The sequence below is a fragment of the Plodia interpunctella genome, chromosome 16 (genome assembly GCF_027563975.2).
Source record: "Plodia interpunctella isolate USDA-ARS_2022_Savannah chromosome 16, ilPloInte3.2, whole genome shotgun sequence".
NCBI lineage: Eukaryota > Metazoa > Arthropoda > Insecta > Lepidoptera > Pyralidae > Plodia > Plodia interpunctella.
In genome coordinates, this window is record NC_071309.1 from 5,940,483 (window position 1) to 5,958,667 (window position 18,185).

The 18,185-nt window shown below is 36.4% G+C and overlaps 3 protein-coding genes across 5 annotated transcripts; 2 read left to right on the forward strand and 1 right to left on the reverse strand.

Moving 5' to 3' along the window:
* The first annotated feature begins 260 nt into the window (after positions 1-260).
* Positions 261-7,139, forward strand: LOC128676822 (uncharacterized). Of its 2 annotated transcripts, none has more exons than XM_053757198.2 (6): positions 261-539; positions 4,297-5,102; positions 5,179-5,278; positions 5,574-5,678; positions 6,184-6,342; positions 6,999-7,139. In XM_053757198.2, the coding sequence occupies exons 2-6, from the start codon at positions 4,420-4,422 to the stop codon at positions 7,041-7,043; spliced, it is 1,092 nt and encodes a 363-aa protein (XP_053613173.1). In that variant the 5' UTR covers positions 261-539; positions 4,297-4,419; the 3' UTR covers positions 7,044-7,139. The 2 variants fall into 2 exon arrangements, with proteins under 2 accessions (XP_053613173.1, XP_053613172.1); XM_053757197.1 differs by lacking the exon at positions 261-539 and adding an exon at positions 3,810-3,894.
* On the forward strand, positions 1,019-2,866 carry LOC128676824 (uncharacterized transmembrane protein DDB_G0289901-like). The gene is made up of 3 exons (XM_053757201.2): positions 1,019-1,215; positions 1,382-1,457; positions 2,490-2,866. Exons 1-3 carry the CDS (start codon positions 1,207-1,209, stop codon positions 2,753-2,755), a joined length of 351 nt encoding a protein of 116 aa, XP_053613176.1. The 5' UTR covers positions 1,019-1,206; the 3' UTR covers positions 2,756-2,866.
* LOC128676817 (glutamyl aminopeptidase-like) lies at positions 7,119-18,000 on the reverse strand. 2 transcript variants are annotated; one of them, XM_053757189.1, is made up of 19 exons: positions 17,844-18,000; positions 17,416-17,541; positions 16,855-17,213; positions 15,775-16,605; positions 15,455-15,590; positions 14,706-14,982; positions 14,370-14,540; positions 14,017-14,114; positions 13,503-13,634; positions 11,642-11,808; positions 11,432-11,575; positions 11,035-11,120; positions 10,639-10,772; positions 10,006-10,206; positions 9,503-9,579; positions 8,756-8,904; positions 8,340-8,469; positions 8,000-8,222; positions 7,119-7,434 (listed from the first exon to the last, which is right to left on the reverse strand). In XM_053757189.1, the coding sequence occupies exons 2-19, from the start codon at positions 17,539-17,541 to the stop codon at positions 7,261-7,263; spliced, it is 3,615 nt and encodes a 1,204-aa protein (XP_053613164.1). In that variant the 5' UTR covers positions 17,844-18,000; the 3' UTR covers positions 7,119-7,260. The 2 variants fall into 2 exon arrangements, with proteins under 2 accessions (XP_053613164.1, XP_053613165.1); XM_053757190.1 differs by lacking the exon at positions 11,432-11,575.
* Between the last annotated feature and the right edge of the window lie 185 nt (positions 18,001-18,185).

Below are 18,185 nucleotides of genomic sequence, written 5' to 3' on the forward strand. Positions count from 1 at the left end.
ATATACATACAAACGATTTTTAAAATATACTAATATACTATTTACGTACATCCTCTATAGGATAAAACGTTATTTAAGTACCTATGTTTTACAATAAAGATTTTGAATTTTTACGTAGCTCCTAAACTGCAGAACTGATTTTGATGAAATTTGGTATAATCTCAGATTCTTCCTCCTTCAGTCGTATTCCTCATGGCTGAGGCTCGTGTTAATTAAGTGGAATGAAGCACGCATAACGCGCGGTCCGGACTCGATCTATCTCGGACTGCGATCCTATTTTCTGTGTGTTTTATGTGGTAGTCTATAAAACTACTAAGTATAATAATGTTACATGTGTCAGATTGGTATACAAAGTGACGTCAAAGATTAGAACCTAGAATCTTTCCGCAGTCTTAAATCTGCTATTTATAAGTAGTAACTAGGTAGCAGTAATATACTATACTACTACTAACACCCAAGTTTAAACATAGTATGTTTTTCAAATATCCAGACCACAAATAGAGGGTGAAAGTTTTTACCTATCCTATTATTATGAAGAGGTAAGCGTTTGTGAGTTTGTATGTTTGAAGCTCCGAAACTACCGATTTCAAATATACTTTCACCATTAGAATGGTAACTGCTATCCATCATCCAAGATTGCTACTTTATCTCAAAATTCCCACGAGAGCGAAGCCCCGGGCAACATCTAGTGATTCTTATGCGTTATAGAGCCCTTATGCCCTTTCGAGTTCTTGGGGGGAAAAGGGCCGAACCTATCCCCTTCACTAAAATCTTATTAGGAGAGATAAAGATTAGGTACTTCGGTAGGTACCTGTGTAGGTACATTTTTATTTATACATACTTGCCTTGCAAATTTTTATTACTGTCTACTTATTGTATTGGGACAGTCAGACAAGATTTCCTCATTATTTATAAATATGATGGATAATGCCCGAGTCGTGTTAGTACTAAATATAGTGTCGTTATAAACAATGAAAAGATATGTCCTCAAACTAATGACCTCAAGAAAATAATGAGATATGCGTGACATAAAGATATAGGAACGGATCATCCAAATATATTGTCTTCATAAATGTTATTTTACGAATGATTTAATGTTACTATATGCACATGGTGCGTATTTTTTGTATTCTGAGCATGGTATGGTACCTAATTACATATAAAAGGAAGACGTGCGTTTAAGTTGTCACAGTAAACCAGGTCTTCATGATGTCGGTGAGTTTTATCTATTTAAAAATATTCATACAGTGAAGTGTTATGGAATGGATGAATGTCTAATGTGGTTGTCTGTTTTTCAATCGAAAAATACTTTTTGGTTTGTCACGAATTAGATCATTCAGATCATTTTTAAGAATTACTTTTTTATTTTATTCTTTCCCAGAGAGCCGCCCTACTTTTGGTTGCAGTCGGCCTAGCAGCTTCTGTGGTATCCGCAAGTCGAGACATTCGTTCTCTAGGTAAGTAGGAATATGATCTAGGTATCTACTATATTCTAATTTGTTTCCGGTGAAGGAAACAAAAATCTACGACTAGATATATAGATAAAAAAAACCTGCTATAGATGTAGAGTAGAGGTATATTGTGACTGATTTTTCGACTACTTAGTGACTGGACTGCTATGCCTAGTCCACGACTACGTGACCGCCGTGCAGCAGTCCGCTAGCAGGTTGTAGCATACAGCAACGTTACGCGCCCTCATCTTGCAATGTAACTGTACATCACACCCACATTATTGATGCTTCGCCGTTGTAACTTAGTAGAGATCATTCGTGCGCCACACCGCCCGTATCGCAAGCATAGCAACTGAGTCGACAAATCGCTACGACTTATATCATGGTCACGGTAGTGAGGAGGAAGCACAGGGAGGAAGTGAATATAGGATATAGACACATACACTACAGTGGTAGGTATTTGTAAGTCATATCAGATTTTGGGCGACTTGACTAAAATCCGTCATTAATAACTTATAATAATAATACTCGAATTTCGTTCACTTTATTTAGGTAGATAGATATCAAAATTATAAGTAGCTGTTTATAATTTCATAACTTTTCAAAATTTCATAACAATCGGTACAGTAGATTTTCCGTGAAAGAGTAACAAGCATACATCGTCACAAATTTTCGCATTTATAATATTAGAAAGAAAGAAAGAAAGAAAGAAAGAAATCATTTATTCGGCAAACACATAAAATCCAAACATACAAAAGAGTAACAAATAAATATCGAATAAAATATGTAAGCCGAAATGGCGACCAGCTCAGCATGGTGCCAAGGTATCAAGCCAAGGCGCTGATTTTCAGCTGGAACCAAGTACAAAAGTAGGTATGGTGGCAAAATAAACAAGTTAATATGTACGGAAACAGAAACAAACAAAAACATATTAATAGGATTAGTTCCAAAATGCTAGTACTTTTTATATTTTTCAAGAATCTACTCACTGCTCAGTAAGAACTATTCTTCGTACTAAATATTTCATATATCTTTCAGGCGGCTGGCAAGGAAGTAGTGGCTACGGCGGTTTATCTAGCTTCGGGTCTTTGCGGTCTCAGGGAGGGTGGGATGCGGGTCTTGGACGTTCAGGCGGCTTCGGCAGCAACGGAGCGTGGGGCAGTTCATTCAGCGGTCGAAGTGGGGGCGGACTGTCCAGAAGCAATGGTTGGACCTCTAACAGCAATAACTTCCGTTCTAATCCCGAGTGGGACTCAGGATCTAGTGGGTGGAAAGGCATCAGTGCTCGTAACAACTGCTGGTAGTTTCCTTGCAGAAGACTTTGGAAATGAATTAATTTAGTTCGATCGCGTAGGATATTATATAGTTAAGCATACAAATAAAGCAGCTGCATAAAATTGCATGTTTTAATTTCATTTTCTTCATTGTATACTTACGGCAAATAAAATTTTTAAGAGATGATGGTTAATAACCATAATATTGTCATGCAAACAAGCAAACTAAATATGTATCGCATTGGGCATAATTTCTAAGTAATATAAAATCGTAGGTATCTAAGCAGTTAGTACATCTTCTCCAATTTCAAAGCTAAAGGTACTTTTATTTTTTTATAAGACCCTATTATAATCACCACCTATTAACTAGATAATACAAAATTGTTTGTTTTCCTATGCGACACAGAAAGGGCGGAAACCCTCAATAGCTTCATTAATATCTAACTCGCTTGAGTTGTGGGTAGTTTGTGAATTAAGCGTTTATTTTTTTTACTATCTTAAAAGGTATGACATAGGTGCAATTAAATGCATACCTATTTGCTTTTTAGGTGACGCTGTCACAGATTTGATTATTTAGGACCACCAATGTTACCTACACAGGTGCATATACGTACTTACACTAAATTACCTATACAATTAGCTAAAACATTTCAACTAGTTATGTATGGGTTGAACAATCAACAACAAATGTATATTATTTATTACTAGATGTTACCCGGGGCTCCGCTCCCGTGGGAATTTTGAGATAAAATATAGCCTATAGCACAGATTAAATAATACCCCAGTACCTATAGCAATCTTGGATAATGAACCTTTCAAAAAGTGAAACAATTTCTGAAATCGGTTCAGTAGTTACGGAGATTATCCGCCTCAAACATATAAACTCACAAACGCTTACCTCTTTATATAATAGTATGGATTTACTCCACTCTATTTACGAATATGCGGGATAGGAAGAATTCAGCCATTTTCTGATTGTCCTAAAAAGGGTTTTAAACACAACACAGAAGGCAGGTAAAGTTACAAGGTTTGCTGAGAATAAAATATTAAAGAACCAATTTTTTACTGAATTAAGATTTGTGCGCTCAGTTTAGTTAAGTTCAATCTGAATGATCAGAAAGTGGACATAACGTGTCTATGCAGCAGGGAAAATGCTTGTAACTCGTAAAGTGTGTAAATTACTTACATCATGTTATGTATTCTAATTAGGGGAGAAGAGGGCGCGTTTGCCATTTTGGTTCTTTGACTCGACAAATATTTCTAGTCGTCTCACCAAATTTTTCTATTCGTTTTTCCCCAGTATACATACAATGCACAATAGGTCGGACTGTAGTTATAATATAACTGAACTAGATTTACACTAGTTGTTTGCCGCGAACTTAGACCTCGCGAACACAATTTTTTTTTACAACTGTGAATATTTCACAAACGATTTAACCGATTTTGATGCCCCACGAACTTACAAATTCTATTGGCAGATCCTACACACCTTTTACATTTTATAAAAATAAGACCAACGGTTCGGAAGTTATCGCATTACAAACTAACAATTAATAGATTTACTTTTACAGCCATCTTTTCAGGACAATAGAAAAGAAACAATATTCAACGAATGTTTGGGAAGCTTGATAATTAGGATTATAAAAACCATAGGGATAAACCTGGAATGTAATCATGTAGCATGGTGGGCCAATATGGCTACAGTGGCTTTCGTGGTCTGTTTCTTCCTGCAAACCATAGAGTTAGTGACTGCGGAAAATAGTGCGCGACTGTTCGAATGCTTCAGCATTCTTAGCTTCTGCTCCATGGGGATGCTAAAACTATATTTCTTGCGGATTTACCGAAAAATATGGCTGCATATGTTAGCTCAAATGAGAAAATTAGAAAAACATGTTGGTCACAACGAAATGCCTGAAGAAGAGTACGAGTCGGACGATGATACTCTTGATTTGACAGTTTTTGTTAAAAATTATACACAACAATTTGAATCCACATCGACCTTACTATCGAAAATTTACAGGTCGACGGTAACAGGTTTCATAACATCTGTTTTTGTTGAGCATGCACTTCTCAAAGGAACTGATGGATGGCATATTTTGCCTTGTTGGAGTGGCTTCGATCATGTTCACGTAGCCATTTATATGGCAACAATTTTAATGGAATTTATTGCTTCTATTTACTGTGTGTCTGTGCATCTAGCCTTTGACCGATCTGCAGCTGGAGTGATGATCTTTGTGAAAGGCCAGTTTCTCTTACTACGCCGATATTGTGAGAATATTGCGGGTAAGGGGAGAAAATGTAATATTAGCAATAATAGAGACAGGCGAGCTTTGTATCGCATTAAATATTGTCATCAAAGAACATTAATTCTAAACGAGTAAGTATCAGTGTTGAGTCAACAATGGCAATACCTATAGGGAAATTTTCTGATAAAACATTTTTTATATTTACAGCATTGTCGAAAAATTGGGAAAATTACTAAAAAATGTTATGGGGATATATTATATACAAGTCACTTTAACTATGTGCTCAGTAGCAATACGTTTGAAAATGGTAAGAATTACAATAAATACACACATTTATAGACACATAGTGTACGGCGGTACCTACGCCGTCACCAATTAATTTTGCGCATTGATGTCTGATGAAACGATTCCACTGAACCTCACACTGCAAAGAGCAGAGGCATGGTGGCACATTAGTTTTTAAAAAACGATTGTACTATAAAATATATATTTTATGAAATTACCTACCTACCTAGCCTGAATAAACTACATTATATTATTTATTCTAACTGAAATTTGGCGCTATCAAAATAAAATATTTAAAAGGGTTGTTCATGTTTCAGGAGGTGCTCAGCCTCACCGAACTGTTTTCCCTCGTGCAATACTTAGGAGCAACGCTTACTCAGCTGTTTCTGTTTTGCTACTTCGGAAGTGCTGTTAGTGATGCGGTATGTTCTTGCTGACGTTATTGCTAATGAAAAAAATTTCGAAAATCCTACTAATATTATAAATGTGAAAGTTATTAATTCGTGAAGATTTATGTGTCTATGTATGTTTGTTACTCTTTCACGCAAAATCTACTGGACGGATTGTTATGAAATTTGGTATGCGGGTAGAATATACTTAACCTGGAATAACACATAAGGTACTTTTTATTCCGAAATGGAGCGAAGCCCCGGGGCGCTGCTAGTTTTATTTAAATAAAGTATAAGTTCTTTTGTAGTTATATTTTCATACAGCATGACATATCTATTGAAGAAGTACCTTCTTCTTTAGTTTTATTTAAATTAAACTTTCTCCTTTTACTTAAATGTACATGTGTTATTTTTGTCGAGTTGACACGCTTAGAATAAGGTAGGTACATTCAGTTTCTAAAAAATTTCTTATTAAAATTTTCACCCTCGTGAGAGCCCCGCCAATTCCAGCAATTCTGTAAAATACGTGTACTTTCAGAGTACAATATCACTAGGCCAGGGTCCCACGGGTTCATCATACTGGTGTATCAGCCCACGGGTCCGTTGTCACCTGGCTCTGCTGGCCATTGGCACAGCTCAGCCTCGACGTCTGCGAGCTGGCCCTTTCTACTTTCTGGATCTCACATCGTTCACTATGGTAAACATGCAAACATAGACACAATGGCCATTTTTTCCAAACATTTTGAACCTTCCACATACAACACACAACATCATGAAATAACAAGTGCCCTGCTTTTCCTTGTTTCCTGTTCAAATGTACGAAATAAATTGGGTATACACAGGCAAACTTAATGTGGAACCCAGAAGTTACTGATGATTACTATATAAATTTATTGAGCAAATAAAGATATATTTAACAAAGTACAAGTAGATAAGGCGTGTGCCTGCTGCATGAATGCAGTGGCAGTACATGCCTGCTTTGTCGTTTCATAATTTTAATTCGAGTGTCATGAAAGTTGGTTAAATGTATTTGAAAAAAGAAATGACTGTTTCATTAAATTAACAATTTTAAAAGTCTAAGTACATACAGTATCTTTCACTTATCACGGTTCACAGCACTATAATACTGCTTTGACATATTTAGTTACTAGTATTTACATAATACTTCTAATACTCCTTTTTTTTCACAGTAAAAGTAAAAAAATCGCCAATGCTCGGGAGCATTAGGCTACAGATACTTCCTAGGTGGCTCAAACCCCACCTAGTAAGTATCTGAGATCTTTCGACCGCAGTAGGCTCCAAATACTTAAATAAATTTACTTCAGCTGAGTAAATTATACATTTTCATTGCAGATTGTACGAGCTGCTTACAGTTGTTATGCCTGTTTAGGCAAGTGAAGTTTTAGTTAACTTTTTAAATTTAAATTAAACTTCAGTAGACTTTTACAAATTATTTATCACATGCTTAAAACTTCAATTTGGAAACATTCAAATAATTAAAAAAACACAATTTATTTCCCCTAGTGTTTTATTTTAAATCATTTTTCGGCTGTGTTTTTTCAGGATTAAGGATTATGGAAATGGAATCTCTTTCTTAAATTAATTTAGCAGTTCATCAGAGTAACCTTAGAGGTGGAGGAGGGAGGGGGGTGCGGTCCCGCAGCCACGCGGATACTTTGTCATAGTGTGTTTTTTGCCACTGAACATTGTTCCGCACAGTCTCGAATGCGACTTTTCTCAATATTTCTCCAGGTCCCGCTTCTGGGTACTGCGCAACGAAATGTTCCATCTACAAAAAAAAAGGCTATAAGCACACGTTGTACCTACTTTTTCTCTCATCTTCGCGAATTCCGAGTACATTGAGATACAAGACAGAAAGAAAGAGTAGAAAGTAGATCTAAAAAATTTGAAGATTCGGCTCTAGTTTTACTACCTGTAGAAGTTAACCTTCTGGGAATGCTGTTGTTATATCAACTGCCAAGGTTTTCTGCCCCTTAACTGTTTCATAATATGACATCTAAGGAAGGATTTATTGGTTAACTACCTTTTGTCCGGAGCTTCGCCCTCGTGATTTTCTTTTTTCCAAGAAAACGATGAAAGAAAAATCTCAATCTTTACCGCGTCTTCTACAGGATTGGAAATTTATTTGATTAAGTAGAATTCGTATAGTTTCCCGTCTCTAGGTACCTACATGTCACATCCTGTTACTCGGATTGTGTTATGCGTGATGCTATTTAAGCCTAAAATTTCATGTGTCTTATGTTAAAAATAACAAAGTTCATGAAAGCATGTGTGATATGCGTGTATGTGTGACGTTTTCATCCTAAATAGAAACAAAACCATATATTTTTTACCTCTTTTAACTGGGATTCCTTGTTGAAGCTGTGTGAAATGCTTGGGAAGAGTTTTGCAAGGTGTGGGTCATGCACCGAGAACCGTCCGACCAGTCGCGGCCAGTTTTTCTGGAGTTCGCTCCACACTAGATCGACGCCCGACGGGTTTTCAGCGATAAGTTGCAGTACATTCAGATAGTCCTGTCTTCGAATGTTGTTCTCATCCCAGCTGAGGGTTAAGTACCTGGACATTGTTTATTTTTTATATAAATGCACTATGATCATTGCTGTTGATTTTTAAATTGTGTGTATACTTTAACGAATAAAGGAAGAAAACTTTTTTGTAGCATAATTAACTTACTTCTTCAGTATTTCAGTATCTCTGGGTGCCGCGAGCGCAGCGCGCAGCTTGGCCTGCTCCTGCGCATCCTCCTCGCGCTGGTAGATCTCCCACATCCTGTCCCACTCTTCCTGAGTGGCTGACTTCATTCCTGCACATTTACAAGCATAATAAATGAGTGTGTGCCTAGCAAACAGCAGTTCATGCATTGTATGCAGTGTTCCGATTTAAAGGTTGAGAACTCTAGCCCACAAAGTTGGAAATCTGGTGTTGCATCCGTTCATAGGCTGTGATGAACACTTACCATAACATGTCGATCGTATTGAAGTGACTATCTTATAATGAATCATTCTAAGAATAGACGAAGCCTCTCAAGTCAAATCTATGGGCGAGATGGCAGCATCTTCCACCGGAGCGATCAAGTTATAATGAATCACCCTCAGAATAGACGAAGCTTCTCAAGTCAGGCTCTACCGGCGAGGCGTCGGGGTCCTTCAGCCAGTCCTGCAGCAGAGACCGCACGTGTTCCACAGCATCCGGCACCAAACACCACGCCGCTAAATGGAGCACCGTCGTCCGAAGTAATCTAAACGAAATTGTTGGAAAATATAATTCTAACCATTGACAACTATAGAGGTAGAAAAATACAAATTCCGTACAAGAAAACGTCTGCAGTACCTATATGAGTACTCCACGACATTAAGGATTTCGTTTCGCTCTTATTCCAGTGAGTTATGGTTAGGTTAGGTTAGGTTTAGGACTTATTCGAAATATATTGTACCTAAATAAGTATACCACGTCCATTACGTGGTATAGGTAGATAGATAGATAATAAGTTTATTTGCATCAACTGAGACACGTACAAACAATTAAAAGTTGGAACATGTTAGATAGAGATACTTAAGGAACTATGGATCCTGTGGTTAAGACGCTCGCTCCGAGATCGAAAGATCCCAGGTTCGAATCTCAATCGTATCATATTTGACTAATCACCTCACCACTGACATCGGCGACCACCATCTGCTTCCGGTAAAGGAAGGAACTTTATTGCATAAAGAAAACACTTAAAGACAATACATAAACAATGATATCAACGGCGGTGTTATCCCATGAAGGCACAAGTAGCATAAGATAAGCAAATTACATTTACGGGTAATGTAAGTATATACAACAAAATTTCTCACCCATCGATAACACTCCTCGAGTTCTTCTCCCAGCTTTGCGAATCATACAATGGCTTTATCAATTTTTGTATATGTACCTAAAAAGGCATATCAATTTACAATAATACCTAGTTGAAATTTTGGTCTACTACCTACGGTTTTTTAGTCTACAAATTGTACATCGTAAACCGAAATGAGATTGTATACCAAGGCCCGAGACAGAGTCGCGAGGACTGCGAACACACGAGTTGTGACTGTGAATCGTACTTAGTTTTTCTTTGCTGTTTGTAGGTACCTATACAGCGAGGTTCACGTTTGCAATGATTTCCCAAACCGGGCTGGTACATCGAAGAGTTAGGTTATTTGAACTGATTCTTCAGCGTTATTAATGTACAGTCGACCGCATGTCAAGTTACCCTACCTACGTGAAACTTTATGCTGTAATAGGGGAAAATTCCCAATTGATACTGTTGACTGTAGTACTAACCTTTTTTATTATTTATTATTAAATGTATTCTACATACCATCAGCTGCTCATAAGCATCGGTGTTGAGTAGTTTCACAGCAAATTCAGAGAAGACATCTGCGGCGACTAACCACGGGACGTAATCCTGTTCCTGAGGCAGGTAGCAGGTGAGGTCCAGGGCCAGCTCGTAGGGCACCACGCGCGCCTCTGCGAGGGCGAAAACTTCGTTTAGTAAATGCGCTCGATCCGATATTGTGAGCTGAAATACAACGTTTTAAAGTAAATTTCATGTACTTACCTACTTTGAGAAGAATTTCTAGACTAGAATTTCCATACAAGTTTTGATATAAATCCCAATTGCTTTTTGCTGATACAGTCAACAAAATAAATTTGGTATTTAGGTCACATAAATGTATTTAAAATTTGTGTAATAAGGAAACTGCAGCTGAATGGCATTTTTCTTATAAAAAATTACTGTAGGTATCTAAATAGATCATTTTGAGAGCATATATTTGTTTATACTCACTCAACATTCTGCGACACTGTTACCATTCATTAAGTCCACATATAGATTATGGCCTGGCGAACCTGGATACCTACCTACCTTAATATTTGATTAGGTAAATGTTGACAGTACCTATTTACTAAAAATATATAAAACACGTCAGAAACGAAAGGCTTATAAACATACCTTACTGAGCGTTTTCTCCTTAAGTTGTTCAATCAGGTCTCGCCACATATCTTCCGGATAGGTAACACGGTAAAAGCCCACTTGGTTGTTGTTAATTTTCAGCCAATTCTCATTTTCCTTTAATTTTAGAGTCACTAGAAACAAAAAGTAAGTATCAATTTTTTCTTTCATTACGTATTTTTTTATGTAAGTAGGTCCACCCAAAATGTTTATCAAATGTCAATCATTCAGTGAGTGAGTGATGCAAGATAGAAGTAGAGACAATGAACTCTAAAAGCTTTCTTCTAAACCGCAGCTACACTTAACTAATCACATACTCGATTCCGGAACGCAAACTATATATCACACATAAATTATGTTTGTTTGAACTACTTGTCACAAAATAATTTTCATTACCTTTATTTTCTTGGTCCGAGAACCAAATTGTTTTTTTACATGGCCCTCTATTTGTCGTGTAAGTTATTGGTATATACCAGCGATACCTACGGTAAAAAAATGTTCAGATATAGCTAACAAAATATAACTTTCTTAAATACTTTTCAATATTTATAGTCAAAGGTAACGAAAACCTCTAGCTAAATAAATCGAGATAAATAAATTGTATGTTTATATCATATTACTAATGGTTTCTCCAATTCTTCATCTCCTTTTCGAGTAGAAATAGTAGACTTATTATAAAGTAGCCACAGCGTTTGACTTGCCATTGGCTTAATTAAGGTCTTTTATTTATGTTCATTAATTGACATGTAAATTTAAGACATTAAAAAATTATGAGAAAAATAAATAAACTTACTTATACTTTGAATCGTTATCGTACCGAGCGTCGGGGTTGAGTAAGAAACGCGACTGTGTGATGGTGTAAGTGTGAGGTTGTTTGCACTTCGTCACGGTGAGGAGAGGGTAGCCCATTTGGCAAGTCCACGTGGCCATTATATACCTATGAACAAAATGAGCCTACACTACCTTACCTAAAAAAAACATAATTATTTGATAGAATATTTACTTGAGGTCAAGATTGGGGTTATAGATTTTGAAGATGGGCTCCATAGACGTAAAGAAGTCTCCAGTGACCGTGTTTCCATACATATACTTCTTCAAGTAGTCCGAGACGCCTCGACGGAAACACTCCTGGCCGACGAAACCTTCCAACATCCGTAGCACCGCAGCGCCCTTAAATGTTTATCATTGATTAACAAGTAAAATTGACTATTTAGGTATCCAGGTGGTAAATCTATTACTATATATATATATATATATACAAGGTGTTTGGTCAATGGTATATAAAGCTGTGACAAGCCCATACCCCGAGGGTCATATAAGTTGTATGGTGATGAAAAAAAAAATTATATCTTGTAATATTTTTTTCCATACAAAAATAAAAAACAATATTTATTTTTCTTTAGTGACATCCCTAATTCTATAAAAGGATAGCAATACATGGTGTATTGCCTTTCTACTTGACACCACCCGCAAAGCGTCCGTTAAAACTCCTTTTAAGTTCTAGTCTCCTTGTACAATTCAAACTTGTGTCACAAAATGTTTCAAAAAATACCAAATTTTCCTTTGAATACGCCGCCTTTGATGACGCTGCGCACACGAGCGCTCTCGCTCCCCCGATATCGGCAGACGACGCGACCGACACTACTACACACTTTTTACTGAACACTTTCAATAGGTACTAATCTTCGACACATTCGTCCTAGATAATAATAAATCACAACACTTGAATATGTCGCCTTTCATGAGGCCATGACACGTCGGCGTTTCTCAATCGACTGATGAACGAACTGAAATGTCTGTCCGCCTAGTACCTATTTAGAGTTCCTTGCACTAGATGTGAAAGAACTAGATTGGTGTGTTTCTTTCCCAGCCGCGACAGAGCCGAGGGTCACGTGCCTACTTTTTCTTCTACTCTTCGCACTCTATGTTGTAAGACCATCATTGCTAAAACCGCTTTTCGAGATTACTTAAAAAAATGCAGCATCGTGTGAACAAGTAATAGTAAGAAAATTAAATAAATAAAGTATTAATAACATACCATACATCGCGATACTTAAGATTTACTTTTAAATTATTAACATAAATAATGATTTATTTCATTAATTGAAAAACGTAAACAACAAACTACAAAGATTTCACATGAAACTTTTTTATAAGTAGGTAATAATAAATCATACAGAACCATGAAATCGACACTGAAAATAATAGGCAATATTTCATTCCATCCATCTCTTTCTATCCTATTTCTTTCACATTCACACAAGTGCACACGATATTTTAAAGATCAGATATATTCCCTAAATTGTACCTAAATATATTCCCTAAATTGTACCAAATTGTTTACTTTATAATAATTTTAAAAGTTGAATTGCTTCAATTGTCAATAAGATAAAATTTCTTATTATTGCTTTTACTTACGTTTCCACTAGAGACAGTTCCGTAAAAGCGATCTTGAATCTATTTCATAATTAATAAGTTAATATTGTCCTCTCAGAGACTCAAAGATCTTAGGCATAAAAGCTATGTTTTGAATTTTCATAATCATAATTTGCACCAATCCTGGTACTGAGGTCAATGAACAATAAGTTGTATAGAATGAAATCAGCTGCTCCAGGGTTGGCACTGCACAAATTTTACCGTAATCTAAAATCCTAATTAACTCCCTATTGTGACGTTTTTTCCACATAAAAATATTTTTCTGAGAATGTGGATACGATACCCTATCTACCATTTTCGGCTTTATATACCATTGACCAAACACCTTGTATATAGAATGTACCATTCTTTTTTCAATCATTTGATTACACTAAACGTACAAATACCTTGACGACTTATGTCGATTTAATAACAAGTAAAATACTTACTTTTACATAAGATATGGGGTCAAACATGGCGACTATATCATCGGGCGAGTTAACCTTTTGCTGGATTGGATGGCTGGACAGACCCGCATCTCTCTTGAGCACTTCGTGTAAGCGGAAGAGGAACTGGTCCGGCTGTCATCAATATGATAATTCATTGAAAGCTACTCAGTTTAATCAGACTTCCTTGATGGTTTATGGCTAAAAATACCCTAGATGATTTGGATTTAATGTTTTCTTTCGCTTGAAGTAAATGGTGGTTTATGAAATATTATAAGGTGATGTGTACATGTTATGTATATACTGTAGCATACGGCAAAGTTACGTGCCCAATCCTAGCACGTAACTGTACATCACTAACACATTACTGATTCCCCACCGAATTGAACGTCGGTGCGCCACGCCAATCTATCGCAAGCAAGCATGAGCGCTGATCATCGCTACGACGGCTTATATCACAGTAATGCGGAGGGAGTAACGTGATATAGGCATATATACTACACCACACTTCACATACCATTGACCAGGTAGGCTCGACAGCATTCAAAGATAATGTTTGCATGTAAGTCGCAAATCCTTCGTTCAACCAAAGGTCATCCCACCATTTCATTGTCACTGAAAGAGTTAAAAATAATAACAAATAAAATAGGTATAACTGGTATAACATAAATAAGTGGGTAATTTCGATTCAAAAGGCAACATCTGTCGCCACGTGTACCTAAGCTTATATTTAACCCAGCTAAGTTTTAAATTTCATCATATACATAGAAAGTAGTAGAGTTGTCCATCGGGTTCGGAATTGAATAGCGCCCGTGTCAATTGTGGCTTTATTAGCGGTAATTTTTGGAGGTCTAAATTGTACTATGTTACCCAAGTTTCCAAACCACATGTGTGCCAACTCATGAGTGACAACATTTGCTACTGTTATCTTATCCGTGGATGAAGCTGTAGCCTCATCCATCAGCAAAGTTACGTCCCTATACGTAACAAGACCCCAGTGTTCCATCGCTCCTGGTTGAAAGTCGGGAATTGCTATCATATCTGAAAAAATAATGTCAGTAAATATAATAAAACGAATAAGAGCGAATGAAGATTACTTGTCTAATATAATATCAAAAGTTATTGTATGTCCTGTCCTCTGTACCCATTCTTTTATTTATATCTGTACCTATATTTGGAATACATGGAAAAAAAATAACGTCTTACCCAATTTGGGAAGCGGAAATGGCACTTCGTAATATTTAATGTAAAATTCCATTACTCTTCTCCCAACTTCTAGAGCAAAATCTATCTCATTAGTCTTGCCTTTTTGGGCAAAGGCTCGCAGAGTGAAGTTTTTGCCAATGTCACCTGGCTCCACTTCTGTTTGTTTGTGATCAAAATCACATATAACAAATGCAGCAAAGTAAGTCGCCATAGGCACACTATGTGCAAACGTTACAATGTCCGTGTCCGATTCTTCATCACTTGCTCTGGATATCTCCTAAAAACAAAAAGTAACGCTTTGTTTTTGCTTTTGGATATGAGACGAAGCTTTGTTTGGTGTATAGGTACTATGTTCGAGAATCATCGGATAACTGGAATTAGGAGATCTCTAAATTATACCTTCCTACAAAGAGTACAAAAACTTCGAGTAAAAGAAAAACAGCATTTGAATTACTTCAACTGTACCACGGACTCGCGAACCTGTCACCACTATGTGAACCATATCATGATAATACTTAATTTTTGGCGTGCGGTCCGGCTCTTGAATAGGACCAAATCTTTATCTGTTGTACACATACTAATATCTTCGAAAGTCTGTCTGTTACTGGGACAATTTTGATGAAATTTGGAATAGATAGGTAGGTCACACATGGGCTACCGGGGGAGAAGCTACGGGTTTATATATAATGTCTATTTATCAGTTACTTTAAATCAATACATGACATAGTTTACCTTAAAAGTGATCTTACATTCATATTAGAGAGTGCCACATATGATTTAGGTACGGTGAGAGTTATATCAAAAGTCGCTTTAAAATCTGGCTCATCAAAACAGGGAAATGCTTCACGTGCATTTGTTGGCTCGAACAGACTGGCAATCATCATTCTGAAAGAAATTATGTAGAATTAGCACAAATTCTACTAACATAAACTTGACAGTAAATGATATTGGACAAATGTCCTAACAACAAGTTTGGGTGGACGTTGTCTATATACAGTCAGTTTATAGTAGCGGAAATACACGTGCCAGGTAGCTTGCTCACTTGCATACATATGAAATTTATAAATACCTGTCCCATGCATCGTGTTTTGACTGTCGTTCTAAATTGGCACGCCAATGTTTATTACTTCTACGCCGGGCGCTGGCTTGAATACTTTCATTGGTATTGCTGTCTTGATAAAATTCTTGAGCGCTATATTCACCACCATATTGTACATATTCTTGTGCATTGACTTGAAAATTTTCTTGAGCGACATCTATTGCGATGCCTTGATCGCTATCTTGAGCATAATTTTCCACGCTTTCATAAGCGCTGCTTTGAGTATCGTCTTCAATGCTTTCTTGCTCATATTTTTGACCACTGTCTTGCCCTCTAAATTCAGGGCTGTTTCTGACTAAAGCAGGCGTGATGTTATTCAAGCGATCATTTTTGTATTCAGTGTCTGGTACACTATCTAGCTGCCAGTGCTGAGTATTCCTGTCTTCCGCTCTATATTCAGCACTGTTTTGCGCGTCTTGCGCAACACCACGCGTGATTCCTACATCGCTATCCTCTGCACTATCTTGACTATCTTGCTGTTTGTTCTCAGTGCTGTTTTGGGCAAAACTAAGCGTGGTTCCAGGCATGTGAGCAATGTCTCGAGTATTATTATGATCACTTACTTGCTGTATATCAATTTGAGCATTATCACGAACGCTATCATGATCACTTACCTGATGTGTTGTATCTTGAGCATAACCATGATAATTTTCTTGAGGATTCTCTTGTCTAGTACTACGTGTATGGCCATATCTTGGCGTGTTATGGGAACTGGCATTTGCACTATGTTCCTTAATACCACGTGTGCTGCGAATGTCACGATATTTGCCTTGCACGGTTTCCGGTCTGGTCCGAATATTTCTGAAAGATTTAGAATAATTCTACCTGCAGTGTGTCGTAAATATTATGGTTGACTTTTTGTTAAGTAAGCATTTAATGTGTTGGAAGATAATGGGAGAGATTGAAGAGGACTGAAGTGATAAGAATTGGGTAATTTATGCATCAATGAACAGCTCATCGACATAAATTCAACTCATTTTCTTGAACACTCATTTTTAAAGTATAAAACGGCAAATGTTATAGATAGCAAGAAAATAATATATATCATACTTTTTGTTACTGAATGTGCTCGCGTATAGTCCAACCAGGCCACTTAGATTTCCAGAAAAATCTATACCCAGCTCAAATGTACCCTCTGGAATTGAATCTTGCAGGTGAATATTTAAGAATTCTCTACTATCATTTGTCAAGTCCGAGGATTTTATAGTGTATTCTTTTGAGTCGTCTCTCAAAGAAATTGATTTTATTATCAATTTATTAGAGTGCAGAGTTATAATATTTGTGTTACTCAATGTTTTGATTGTTATATTAACATTGCCGTCGAAGGTTTTATTTTCTATGTTTGGTCGTAGGTGCAATTTGTAGTTTATAGGTACAACTTCACGTGGTAGTCTGTAGTAAAGAGAATCCTGAAAAAAAATTATATGCTTGAATATGAATTACATAAAAATAAGATCAATTTCGTTAAGAACTATAAGATTTAAAAAATACTGACTTGAATACATGTATTTATACTTAAGTATTTTCAGTTATATAAGGTGATATAAGAGTAATAGAAAAAATATCTGCGAAAATAAAAATAACTGGAGAAGATAATGAAACTGGACTAACCTTGCGTATGTCATTGTTGTGGCGATAAGAATGGTGTGCAGCTGTGGTGGTTGATAACAGCAGACAAACACTCACGATACTTAATGAAATGACTAGGACGGAGCTTACTCTGTAGATATTTCTCATCTAAAAAATAAATAATAAGTAAGAACATATAAGGGCCCCAAGTAAAATCTAATTATGTGAAGCCCTTGTGTTTGAAGTTTCATTTCTCCATCGAATCCCATGAGGTTTCCTTAAAAAATATACACAAGAGGCTATATTTTTTATTATTTATAAGATATTGTAAATTGTATGAAAATAAAAAAATAGGTATTTAACTCCGAAGTAATTATCAAAAAAATATGTACATATCTTTTTTTACCATATCTATTTGTTTTCGCCAAATGAAATGGGCGAATTAATCGTGTTAACAACTTTTCACTTACATTTCTATTAAAATTACAGGCAAGTAGGAAAAAATCCAATTCATTTGTAAGAAGGCAAACATGCTGGATTATTCTAGGCTGTAGTAGGTATGTCAGTATGACACATTTTCACTTCACTATGAGCATTATACATATAGTAACCATGATGGGAGAGTAACTGTGGACATAAAGGAGCGAATATTATTTCGACGCTGATTGACGTCAACATGTCTTTCTAACTATTAAAAAATGCTAGGTCTGTGACCTTAAAAATGTTCATTTATTCATAAAAATTAATAAATGAACTTTAATAGGAATCAATCAATGAATATCATCCTAAGTACATTGAAAGATCTAACTTTG